The 13,534-nt window shown below is 52.1% G+C and overlaps 1 protein-coding gene across 1 annotated transcript in view; it reads right to left on the minus strand.

Annotated features, from left to right (window-relative positions):
- The window catches only part of Ccdc88c (coiled-coil and HOOK domain protein 88C), a 127,853-nt gene extending 115,342 nt beyond the window's left edge, over nt 1-12,511 (minus strand). The window contains exons 1-3 of the mRNA XM_006991800.4: nt 12,349-12,511; nt 11,758-11,858; nt 5,011-5,119 (exon numbers count right to left, since the gene is read on the minus strand). Of these exons, the coding sequence (XP_006991862.1) occupies nt 5,011-5,119; nt 11,758-11,858; nt 12,349-12,408 (270 nt within the window). The 5' untranslated portion in view covers nt 12,409-12,511. The remainder of the gene's footprint in view (nt 1-5,010; nt 5,120-11,757; nt 11,859-12,348) is intronic.
- Between the last annotated feature and the right edge of the window lie 1,023 nt (nt 12,512-13,534).

Below are 13,534 nucleotides of genomic sequence, written 5' to 3' on the forward strand. Positions count from 1 at the left end.
CTGGCAGGGACCAATCCCAGGCACATGGTGTAGCTCAGGGGCAGTGTCTGCCTAGCATGAGTGAGGCATCAGCTTTTGCAAAGTGAGCAAGCAAACAAACATACACCCCAGAACTTTGGGCTTGGGGTAGGGGACACAGATATCTTCAGTGTTCAGCAGCAGCAGCAGCAGCAGCACAGAATGCTGCGTCTTTCAAACAGGGCGGGAGCCACGACCGACCGTGAAAGGCACAAAAAGGCAATTCACCAGGAAAAAGGACAAGGTCTATAAATAGGGTACTTGTAGCAATAAGGAGCAAACACCCCTGAAGTATTCCTGTCCTTTGACCCAGCAATTCCCAGACAGGAATTTACCCCGAGGGAATGGAAAACGTAGTTGCTGCAACATTTATGTTCAGGGTGGTACTGCTCATAATTCAGAAAGAGGGATCTCGGAAGTGTCACTGACAGCACAGCCACATCACACATCACACGGGCGCTGATACTCATACACATGAATGTTTCATGGAATGGGAAACACTCGCGCCTGCATGAACGGAAGAAGGGGACAAATAGGTTAGACCCAGGCGTCGGGAATTACGAACCGCCCGGACAAAGAAAGCGAAGGGAGGCACCAAACGCTGACGGTGGGCATCCCCAGGTGGGGAGGAGACAATGGACGAACTAAACTCCTTTTACATTTCCTAACCTGGAGGAAAGAAACCTTTTCAGGATCAAAAACCTTATCTGTAATTTTCTCAGCGGCAAGACGAGAGTTGGCCAATCAAGAGGACAGGCCTCCTCCTCCGTCTCGCAGGGCGGCAGCGGGGAAGGTAATTTCTCTGCAAAGCCAGTGTAATGTGTTATTCATGAAGCAAGTTCTGTGTGTGCCTGGATCTCTCCACCCCTCAGCCAGCTAAGGAAACACTACTTCAAGACCCTAAGCCACACAACACAGAACTGAGCGAGATTAATAGGCTGCTGCCACCAACAATGCTGAATATATATTGACTTCTATTCTTTTGTATTTTGTTTTGTTTCTGAGACAAGAGTTTCTCTGTGTAGCCCTGGCTGTCCTGGAACTCACTGTGTAGACCAGGCTGGCCCGAACTCACAGAGATCCGCCTGCCTCTGCCTCCCAAATGCTGGGATTAAAGGCGTGCACCACTACAGCCCGGCCTTTTTGCATTTTTTAAGACCAAGTCTCCTGTTGCCCAGGCTGCCCCTCAACTGTCAATGTAGCCAAGGATGCTCCAATGCTTGCCCCGCCCCCTGTGCTCCATCTCCCAAATACTAAGATTACAGGTGAGGACCACCCTGCCTGACGCTGATTTTACTTCTGACGATGTTTCATTCCAGCCAGCAGGATCTTGCTGCCAAAGCCTACCCACATGGTGGCAGGAGAGAATGGGCTCTCTCTCAGAAGCTGTCCTCTGACCTCCCCACAAACTCTGTGCCACACATGCACACACACACACTAACTTCAGAAAAAAATGTTTCATTCTTCAAACTGTTCACTTTCTCAAGACACTTCTCATTCACAGCAGCTGCCATATGCTTATCTAACATAACCACCCAAGAGCTGGCTGGGGCAGAGTTGGAGCAGCACCTACCACTCGGCATCTACCGATGACAGAGGTTAAAGGTCACACAAGGCAGGACTGAAAATGTACCTCAGGCAGGGCAACGGCCTAGCATGGTCAAGGCCCTGCACTCAAGGAAACAGAGCTACAGACAGCACAGGCACTGGGAGCACCTGTTGCTCTTGCAGAGGAACCACGGCTGACTCCCAGGGCCCACACAGCCACTCACAAAGTCCCTGCAACTCCACTCCCAGGGATCCAATGCTCTCTTTTGGCCGCCACGGCACCAGGCATGCATGTGATGCATGGTCACACACGCAGGCAAAACACCCATACATGCAAATAATAATTTTAAAAGGTATCTTCCCAACAGCACCCCTTCCCCCACCTGCTGGGGGGACCCCTCTCCCTCCTGGCCACCCCAGACAAAGGAAGGAGCCAACAGTTGTTCTTGGTGGGATGGCTTGGTCAGACAGTCTCACTGTTCAGCCCAGGCTGTCCTCAAGCTCTCCATCCCCCTGCTCCTGCCTCCCCGGGGCTCCGATCTCATCACTGAGTCCAGCTGGGAATGGCGTGTGGGTCATTCTATCCCACTCTCTGGGCTACTTTCCAACAGGGAAGCTGGGCAGTGGTTCCTTGGGAAAATGCCCATTGAATACCCCCTTCACATCAATAAGCTACAGCACTACATCAGGAGGAAAAGGGCAGGATGTGCAGTTAGTTATACTTATGGCATGCCCACGATGGCACAAAACAAAACCCATTCACCCAACAACATGGAGGAAACACTAAACGCGGTCGGCGATTGTCTCTGGTAGAGGGCTGACGTGCCAGCTGCCTTCAAGGTACTTGTTTTTCAAGCTCTTTATACAGACCAAGTATTCTTCTAACGTGAGAACCGCATTTCTGTTCCCCATAAGTCAGAAGGAAAGAATACACAAAACACTGCTTCCAGCACACCTCACCAGCTCTTTCACCTCGTTCTTTTCAGGACGAGGGGATGGTGACCCTTTGTCGCTCCCAGCAAGCGCTTATGAACACTTTGCTTAGCTGGAGCTAGACAGTCACCCAATGCCATTCCCAACTCTCAAAGAACTAAGAGGTGACAGGAACACGGGGCCCTCTTTCCCACCTCCAAGTCCTTCTGGTTGACCAGCTCTTCCTTTGGGTGACAGTTTCTGGAACTTCAAGCAGCAACCACCTCTCAGTCATACAGTCTTGAGACCTTTCACCCAGCCCAGCCCTGGTCCCTCCCAGCCACTAACCACTGACAGCAGGGAGCCCCCAACTGGGCAGGATGCTGCCGCTGTACCTTTGCGTTCAGACCATCCTGAATTCTGACTCTGTCTCCCTCACACTCCTTCTGCTCAGCTGTGACTCACATCAACTTTGAGATGCAGGGTCACCTTCCCAGTAAATATGCTCCCAATAGTAAGGGACAGAACTCTTCAGAGCCTCCAAGACCGGCTCTACCCAGACTCTGTTCCCTCCTCACCGCCTTCCTGGGACTCTACAAACTTGAAAACTCAGTCACTCAGAGAATTCCACTCCGGTGGCATCTCCTCCAAGTCTCCCCTACTTCACGTCGGAGACTGGGTAGGGACCTTGTCTCTGGAATGCTTAGTACCACCTGTTTCCTCTGGCACTGCTTGTTACAAATGGCACCTGCAGATACTGACTGTCCTGTCAGCCAGTGCAGCCCCCAGGCCTCTCAACAGAGATGCCAAGTTCACAGAGCATCATTGCCTCTAACCTGCTGGCATAAAGAAACACCCCTGCTTACAGCACACCCAGCCACAAGTGGAGCTCCCATTAGCCCCGAGAACCCACCTTGGCCCCTGCTGGGTTCTCAGGCATCTCCCTCAGCCGCTGGCCCCTTCCTTAAGACACCTGCCACTGAAGGAAGGGATGGGACCAGTTGGGAGCCTCTGGAAGCTATGCTCAGATCTCAGCGTCAAAAATGATGCTCTGAATAGTCATGTGTGTGTGTACCTAGGGTCCTAAGTCAACCTCAAGTCAATCCACTTTGTTGAGACAGGGTCTGAGTCTGAGATCTCTCAGGCTCACCAATTAGGCTAGGCTGGCTGGCCAGTGAGTCCTAAGGGTCCTCCCATCTCTGCTGCCCCAGTACTGGGATTACAAGTGCCCACCACCATGTCTGGATTTTTTTAAACATGGAGTATAGGGACCAAACTCAGGTCGGCATGCTTACTCATGAAGTATTTTACTGAATGAGCCATCTCTCTACCCCATTCTTTTTTTTGTTTTGTTTTGCACGTGACAAGGATGTGGTATGCTTGTATGTGTGTGTGTGTTCACAGGTGTGGGGGTGCACAGTCTGTGTACACGGTACAGCTCACCTCCCCGATGGGAGGACAGACACAATCATGACCGAGTACCCAAGACACTGCCCACTTCTTCCCTCTCCCAACCCATTTCAAACCCACATCGAAGAGAAGCAAGGATCCTGTAACACCCACAGGCCCTGGGAGGACCTGGGCCCAGGGCGAGCCCAAGCCACGGCACCTCTGCCATTTGTCTCTCAGCTGGCTCAGGTCAGCAGTGGAGACGGAGGGGAGCCTCGGCTAACACGGGGTCCTCAGGTAGACAGAGACCTCACCACATCTGCAAAGACCCCCCGATTCCCAGCACCAGGACTCAGTACAGGCCAGGAAGCTGAAGGGGCAGAGTCTGGTCACAGGTCTGGAGAAACCCTGGCACAAACAATGGTTCTCGAACCACGACATTGAGAGTGACTCGTTTTGCCTGGAGTGTCACGAGGTCTCATACATCAGAAGGCGGTTTCACTGCTAAGCAGAGACTCAAAAGCCAGGGGTCCGAGGCCCCCAGCTGCAGCTCATTTCCCACCAGTGCCGGCCACGCAGGAGAGCTCACGAACACGCACAGAGTCTCAGCCACCCTGACCCAGCCAGCACATCTGATCAAGCACAGCAAGCAGTGTAAAGTGGAACCGTCCCTCCATAAGCCTGGGTTCCATTTCTGGCCCCTATGGCCCTCTGTGGTTCCTCTTCTCCCTCAGCTCAAGTGGCTCTGCATAAGAGCCACGGAGCCAGGGGCATGAACCACGTGCCCCTTCCAGAGAGTCTCCAAGTGACTGACACACAGGAACAGGCTGCAAACCAAGGCCCTCCAGGACCTCATGACATTCAGAATGAACCAATCTGAAATGCAAGAGCCCCCCACCCCCGACCCCCTGACCTGACCCCCCACAGCAGGGCTAATGCAGAAGCACCAAGGGTCAGCAGCCAGCGACCACTTACTCTGGCTTCTGTCGGGAATCCATTTGATGGGCCCCACTGCAAACACATAGGAACTCACTGAAGGGGCCTCTGTACACCTACTTGAGAGGCCTTTCTGCACACATGTGGGAACCTGAGGGGCCCCACTGCAGACTTGTAGGAACCCCTGGGCCAGCAGAGCAGCCTCACCTGGTAGTAGGTCTTGATGTTTCTCACCAGGATACTCAGGTTCTGGATGCGCAGGTTCACGTCATTGTTGACATGCTTGTTGATACGCTGATTGTTGGGCCTGGGGTCTCTAGAGTAAGAAACAGAGTAAAAGTCACGCTGGGCAGCGGTGTCGCACACCTTTAATCCCAGCACTCGGGAGGCAGAGCCAGGTGGATCTCTGCAAGTTCGAAGCCAACCTGGTCTACAGAGCGAGATCCAGGACAGGCACCAAAACTACAGAGAACCCTTGTCTGGAAAAACAAAAACAAAAACAAACAAACAAACAAAAAGTCACACCTCCAGGCATCACTATACTCCCTTCCCCAGCAGAGAACCAGTCAGTATTCTGTATCATGAGCCTAGTTATTCCTGTGGTGGCCAGGAGGCTGTGACGCCATAGTTCAAGTTAAACCCTAAGTCTGCTCACAGCTGTGCCAGAACCCTAGATGACCCATCATCCCTGCAGCCAAGGCCCCGCCAAACACAGCCCTTCTCAGCACTGTTCCTGTTTCCACTGCTGGAAGCACCACGAGGGACGTCCAAGTGTCAACACGGTAAAAAACAACAAACAGATATATAAAAACCAATAACCTATCCAAAACTGTATTTTAGCATTCAAAAGCCAAACAGAGAAGAATACGTGAAATATCAAGAAAAATAGGGGCTGGAGAGATGGCTCAGCGATTAAGAGCACTGGCTGTTCTTCCGAAGGTCCTGTGTTCCATCCCCAGCACCCACATGGTGGCTCACAACTGTCTATAACTGAAGTCCCATGGGTTACTCTTTTCTAGTGTGCAAACACACATGAAGATAAAACACCCACAGATCTTTAAAAAAAAAAAGAAAAGAAAAGAAAAGAAAAGAAAAACAGAAAACAAGGGTGTGTGTGTGGGGGGGGGGTGGGCTGGCAATGTTTTGTGACCTTAAGAATCATGATCCACTCAGCACAGGTCTGTCTCCCTGTCATTTGGTTGGTCCTGCTCATGATTTGCACTCCAGGGACACAATGATGTCGTCATAACCTGTCGTTCAGGTCTAGGATATGACTGGGATACCATCACACCCCACAAGAAAAGCTAAAGTGTGGGAAACCCCCACGTGTTACTCCTTTTCCAACCTCAGGCGAAACTCGGTCTGGCTGTGAAGGAACTAGACCTCAGCTCAAGTGATTTACAACTTGGCTTATCTACATGCAGGACAGTCCCCCAAATCCTCAGTGTGGGAAATGTCTGCCAAGAAGAGCGAAGTGGAAAGGGGAGCCTGCTTTTCATAGCAAAGACCTCCCTTCCATCCGCTGTCCCAAGGCACAACCAAGGATAAAGGGCAGGGAACTCAAAGGCCAGCCTCCCCAGTTTCATCTGTCAGCCAAGCCCTGAGATAAAGACGCAGAGCCTCCTCGGGGCTGGTGGGGAGCTACAGAAACAATTCTCAGGGCTATCTGGTTCATTCAGGCCACATTAACAGAAGATGGAGAAAGAGGAGGAAAATCTTGAATCATTTCAAATGTCACTGGAAGCACAAGGCTTTTTTTGTAAGGCAAGCTGTTTAACGGTCAACCTTTGAGTAAATATTTGACATATCCTGTCTCCACACCATGCCCTAAGCATGCGAACCTTCCCACATGCACTCAACAGCCCCTGCCTCACATAGGCCTTTCAAAGCTACTTAAACAGCCATGTGGGTCCCCTAAGGGGAACCAGGCAAACTGTTTTCGGCTGTCAGGTGACTAACATTCCTCAATGTCCCCACACCATGATGGAGTCTGGTGAAACCATTTATCCCGTTAGGCTTCTTCTAGGGCCCTTCATAACCAAGGAAATAAAGGCCTAGGGCCCCACTGAAATGAACTTAGGAAAGAGGCAGCATTCTGTATTTCAACTGTAAAGGCATTTTCGTTACAGAAGCCTTCCTAACGTGACAAAGTAAGGAGCTATCTTAAGGAATGAGCAGCGGTTTCACAGGACCAAACACATGAATCTGTGAGAAGCTGCAGGCTTTCCTAATTTCTTGTTTGATGGGAGTTAGAGAATGAATCTGAGGCTGCACACATGTTTGGCAAACACCCACCACCAATCCCTACCCCCCCCCCCTTTCTTTTCTTTTAACTTCTGAGACAGATTCTCATTATGTGGCTCAGGCTGGCATTCAACCTACAATCCTCCTGCCTCAACCTTTGAAGTAACTGGGACTGTGGGTGTTAGGATGTGCAACAGTTTCGTTATTTCAATCCTGAATTTCTTTTCTTTGAGACAGGGTTTTATGTAGCCCAGGCTGCCTTAAACTTCTGATCCCCCTGCCTCTATTTCCTACCAAGATTCCAAGAGTGTACGTACCACCACACCTACTACGTGCAATGCCAGGGACTGAACCCAGGGCATGAGAATACTAGGCAACCATTTACCAAATGGAGCCACATCTACAGCCTCTTGATTGCATCTACACCAGAGGGGTCACCTCAGGAGTGCCAGGTACCCACAGCATCGGTATGGACCACTGACAGCCACTCACTAGCTCTGCACACACCCAGGACCTGGGATGCACAGCCATGTCTGCTTTTGTTCTCCCCAGGCATGGGAAGAAGCAGCTAATTGATGGAACACTAGAAAAGAACCCTGACATTAGTTATATGACTAATTAAACTAATTATCATGATCATTAGCAGTCCCTCAGTTAACCAAGTCTCTCAGGGTAAAGAACACTTATTAGGAAATAAACCAAAAGTTTCAGCATTGCTTAAGGAAGGCAAATCTGCTTTCTACCCACTCAGTGCCCCACACTGGCTGCTAGAAATGGGGGTCAGATGCCCAGGGGGTCACGAGAATCTGAATAAGCAATAGGCTGTGGTGAATCTGCCACCATCCTAGCAAGGGCAAAAGAAGTCAGCAGGCAGAGCCCCTAGTCCACTGAGGCTCCTTCACAAGCACAGATGCACAACACCATGCGTAGACAGACAGACAGACAGACAGACAGACACACACACACACTCCCAGCCCTGCTTCACTCATACCACACTAATGACATCTGGACATTAATATGCACGATCTTGCTTAACCTTCCCCACATCTACAAAATTCTACCCCCTTATCACAGATGAAGAAATCAAGGCTCAGGGCATGGAGCAATTTGCCCAGTGTAGCAGAACTAGTGAGTGATGGAAGCTAGCTAGCATTGCCTGAAAATAACAAGACTTCGAAAGTTTCCTATCAGTCCTCACAGACAGTTTGCTCTACAGACCACTCAGAGGACTCTCCCACTCAGGAGTCCTAGCCCTGGGCCTCCCCTGAAAGCTGAGCCTGTAGGGCTTTCCTGCTTCCAGGTGGGCCTGATGTCAGGGAGGCCAGGGCCAAGAGACTACTCCAGCCTTCTAGGGTTGCCATAGACAATGGCCAGGTGCAGTCACGTGACCACAGCCAGCCTCCAGATGGCACTGAAGTATTAGGTAACAGCCTCTTATCTCAGCCCACCCCAAACCAGTCAGCCACACTGCTCTGTCATTTCCAAAGGCCACCGGCTCCCAACTCGGGAGAATTTATCAAAAAATGGCACAACAGTGGTCTCCAAGCACCCAGCACAGGAGGTAACACCTGCCCACTGGTCACCACCGGATCACTGACACCGCTCTGCTGGGCAGAAGCAGGAGGCTAAGGCCCAGCTGAAGTCAGTCAAGTGTTAGGCTGGACCTTAGACTCAGCTAGAAAAAACCAAGGCTGGGAATCGTTTGGTTTTTAAGAGACTGAACACAGGGAAAGATTTGCAGAGGGGCTGGTGAGATGGCTCAGCAAGTCAAGGCACTTGCTGCTAGGTCTGAGTTCAATCGGGGAACCACATCACTGAAGGAGAACCAACTCCGAAAGCTGTCCTCTGACTCCATGAGTGTGTGTGTATGCGCGCACACAGATACACGCACACAGACACACACACACTCTCTCTCTTTTTAAAAAGTAGACCGAAGAAAGCAAGCACTCTGTATGTGACTGACCTCCAACACTCATTCCCAGTACCAAGCTAGGTACCAGCACATCATCTTATCTAATCCCCAGGACCAACTCCATAGGGCAGAACTTTACTTCCCCGATTTTCAGATGAGGAAACTGAGGCACCAAGCAAGAATCCCAATGTCACACTGCTAGTAGGAAGATGACCTTGGGCTCAAGCCATGTCTGACCACGTAGGATGCCCAACTCTCGGTCAGGGTTGTTTTTGTTTGTTTTTCCATTTAATTTTACTTTATGTGCCATTTGTCTGTGTGAGGGTGTTGGATCTCTTGGACCTGGAGTTATAGACAGTTGTAGGTGCTGGGAATTGAACCTAGGTCCTCTGAACGAGCAGCCAGTACTCTTAACCATCCAGCCATCTCTCCAGCCCTGTTTGTTTTTTGAGATAACGTTTCATATAGCCCAGGCTGGCCTTGAACTTTCTATGTAGTTGAGACTGGCCTGGATCTCCTGACCAAGTGTTAGGATTACAGTTGTGAGCCACCACATCTGGCAGAAGAACTCACCCAAGGTTCTTTTAGTTACTGTTGTATGATATTTTGTGTTCTGACAAATAAAGCTTGCCTGGAGATCAGAGTGCAGAGCTAACTACTTAGTTAACCATAGAGACCAGGCAGTGGTGGCATACACCTTTAATCCCAGCACTTGGGAGGAGGAAGAGGGAAAATCAGGAGTTCAAGGCCACCCTGGGCTACACGAGATTGTTCTCTCAAAAGAGAAACAGAGCCAGGCGATGGCAGTGCACCTTTAATCCCAGCACTAGGGAGGTGAAGACAGGGATATAGGGCAGGTAGAGACAGGATCGCGCCCCCCTTTTGGTCTGAGGATTCATGGAGGTAAGAACTCTCTCGTGGCTGCTGCTCTGCTTCTCTGATCTTTCAGCTTTCAACCTCGATATCTGACTCCAGGTTTTTATTAAGACTAATTAGATTCACGACTCGTTACCCACATTTTAAGGTGGCAGGTATGGAGCCCAGGACCCTAGACACTCCAGGTAAATACTAGAAAACTGCAGACGCCCCATTTGTGTTTTTAGAGGTTACTTTTACAAGGAGTAAAATGTGCATATCTTCAGTCGCAGCCTGGAGTTTGGGAAAATACATTCCAGGGAGCCATTCCACACGCCCCGTGGCAGTCAAGCCCCACACACTTCCTTCCAGAGGCAAACACATTCTGACGCCTGTTACCTGGCACCAAGTTATGATTCCCTAGAAGCAGAAAATTATGATTGGCAGCTCCTGTGCCCACCCACTCCTGCCTGTCCTTCCTGGTACAGGAAACCACTCATTGTCTCTGTGGCTGCCCCAGGACTGCTGCATACCTACCAGGTCCTTCTTCCAGAATGACCACACTAGCATATCACAGAGGGAAAATCAGCACGGAAAACTGCCAGGGAGGGGAGCAGCCGACCCTTTGACAGAATTTAGCCAGGGCCAAATGCAAACAAGTGATGAATTGGCATTTCTCAGAAAGGTCCAACAGGCTTCCCGATTTACAAGCAAGTGGTAAAGGCTTCAGGAATTCCAAAGGTCAGAGAAGAAAGAGAACTGGCCTCTGGGCTTTTGTTCTCCCCTGTGCCTGGGTGTAGCTAAGGGAAAGCCTGGGGACACTGCTGTGTTTCTTAATTAAACAGCCTCAAGCTTTACAGGGATAGGCTGAAGTTCTGATGGTCCTTATACCAAGGGAACCCAGCTATTCTTGGGGTCTGACAGATGGGGAGAGAGTGGCCAGAGCCCAAGCCGGCCTCGAGGCAACCCCAGAAAAACCCATTTTCATCAGAGTCCTTAGAAGCGCCGCCAAAGCCACCAGCAAATGTATCTCTTTAGAATCTGGTTAAACGCTGAAGACTCGAGATTGAAAGAAATTTTTGGAAAAAGGATGACAGGGTTTCCACCACTGTGACATCAAATGTCCTATGAAACAAGTGGAGCCATCTAATTGGGAAGCCACCCCTAATCTGCCCCCTGCTACAAATAGAAGCTGTTTTTTAATTAGCTAATGGATGACTGAGTGTGGCACCTCCATCAGTCCTAGGTGAGTGGGTAAATGTAAGCAGGTCCACAGAGCACACTGAGGTGTTTTTATTTTGCTCCAAGTGCCTGTGATTCATACTGACACTTCCAATACCATCCCTGAAGCTTCTAAGTTAAACACGGAATGCAGGGATAGAGCCAACACCTCCATGGTGGTAAGATGTCAGACAGACACAGGCTGTGCAGAACTCGGCAACGGATGTGGTCAGAGGCAAGCAGTATATATCTACGGAGACCTCATTTAAGGCCAAACGGTCCAGGCAGAGCATGACTGCCTGTGTGCCTTCCAAAGGAGACTTCTGAACCCAATTCACACAAATGACTCCTTCTGTCCCAGCAACTGGCAAGAAGAGACGGGAAGAAGACTCAGAAACTCAGTTACCAAGCCATAGTGAAACTTTACAGCCACACTGAGATGCTGCACACCCTCCGGATATTTCCTGTAATCAGACCCTCACTACAACAGTTCTGTGTGCCCACCCCCACCCCCCCAAAAAAGAAAAGAGGCTTTTAATGTCAGTGCTCAGACCACCATCAAGTCCTTGAGTTTGCAGATGAGTCAGTTCCAAATTTCCTTAATTGAATAAGCTGCCGGGGAGAGTCCAACCGCCCACCTGCAAGCACCCCTCCCCGGCCACTCGGCATTCACACTACAATCTCAGGCTTCCAAAAACATCCTCTCTGAAGAGGCAACTTACATTTGCAACATGATTTGGTTCAAAAAGATGCCGTCCACTAAATCCATGTACAGAGTCAAGTTGTCCTGGTGGCCGCTTCCGAACGGGCCAAAAGTTTTCACCTGCGAGGAAGCAAAGGCAAGTCGGTCTGACGCTGGGGGCCAGGCGGGCCAGGGAGGTCACCCACCACCGCGACACCCCTGGCAAGGAGCAAGCCCACCCTTCCCGAGCGCTGTCCCCTTCCCGCGCCAGGCAACAGACGCCGGACAGGAGGAAAACTTCTGGCTACTTTTCTCAAGTGTCCCAGAGCGCGAGGAAAGAAAACAAACAAACACAAAAAAAGCAAATAAAAGGGACTTTTCAACAAATTTCTCACGTCTCAGATTCACTGGAAAGCAGCGCGCCCAGCCCGTGGGTCCGCGTTCCCACGCTGCGTCCCCAGCGCGGGGCTCTGGACTTCAGGAGCGCCCCCCCGCCCCCCCCCCCCCGGCACCCCGAGCGGGAACAGGTGCGCGCTCCCGAATGCGAAGCCCGCGGGACGGCCACCCGACTCGGAGCCTCCCGGTGACCAGCGCCGCACGGGGTGGAGGAGGAAGGCCAGGACGCGCTCACCCAGGTCACCAGCGGGCTCTGCAGGAACAGCTCCACGAGCTGCGACACCGTCACGTCCATGCTGAGCCGCGGCCGCGCCGCACAAAGCGGCTCGGGCAGCCGGCGGCGGGCGCGGGAGACAAAGGCGGGGCGCGAGCCCACGGTGCGCGGCTGCGGCCCCGCCCGCCCGGGGCGAGCGAGAGGGTGGGGGCGAGGAGGGGAGGGAGGGGCGACGCGGTCCCTCCCTGGCCGCCCGGCGCCCTGCGCAGCCTAGCGGAGCCGAGCAGGGCCCAAAGGGGCGGGGGAGCGCGTGGGGAGTGGGGAGGGGAGCGGGGCGGGGCCACAGCACGTGGCGGCCCGAGTGCGCGGGCAGGTGCAGCCTGCGCGCGCAGACCTGGGCGCGGTGCTGGCCCGGGTGGGAGAGGGGCCCGGTATTATCCTCTGGCTGCAGGATCGCGCACCGGTGCATCGGCTCTGCTGTCTCCCGGGTTCCTCCCTTCCAGAAGTTCCTTCAGGATGCAGGCGGTGTGGCCGCCTCACCCGTGGGCGCCCCTGCTGTGGCTCTACCCCAGCTCCACCATTGCACCCAGGGGTGGAGAGCCTGCCCCGGCCGCAGGGCGCCGCAGGGTGCCGCAGTAGCTTTGAGGCAAGGCCCCCAAGCTCGATGGAAGCCGTGCCCCCTGCTGGCAGGGCTGTGTGCTTGGAGGCTTCACAGCCTCACTCCCTCGCCACTTCCTGGAAATAACTTCCCTCCGCGAGCTGGGCCGTTGTTCGATGAACACTGTATGACTGACGTATTGAATCCTCCCTGAGTTGTGGGAGTGTTAACCCGAAGTCCCCGGCACACTGCTTAGTGAATACACACCAGGTACTCAATGGCTGCCCTTTGGCTAGCAATTTTGCAGTGTGGCTTTGTCACATATTAGGGCTGCGACATCTGCTGATGACATGCAGTATTACAGTTCCACCTGGCTGGAAAGCATGTTAAATAGACTAGCCGCTAGACTAGTAAGGATCCCAGAATTGTAGAAGTTAGGGTCACAACAACAACAAAAAAAGGGGTGGTGGTGGCGGGAAGGGGATGTCAAGGATTAGTAGTACTTGCTGCTCTTCCAGAGGACCCAGGTTTGATTCCCAGCACCCACAAGGGGATCTGATGCCTTCTGGCCTCTGTGAGCACCAGGCACACATGGTGCACAGACATTCA

The sequence above is a fragment of the Peromyscus maniculatus genome, chromosome 14 (assembly GCF_049852395.1).
Source record: "Peromyscus maniculatus bairdii isolate BWxNUB_F1_BW_parent chromosome 14, HU_Pman_BW_mat_3.1, whole genome shotgun sequence".
NCBI classification, from domain to species: domain Eukaryota; kingdom Metazoa; phylum Chordata; class Mammalia; order Rodentia; family Cricetidae; genus Peromyscus; species Peromyscus maniculatus.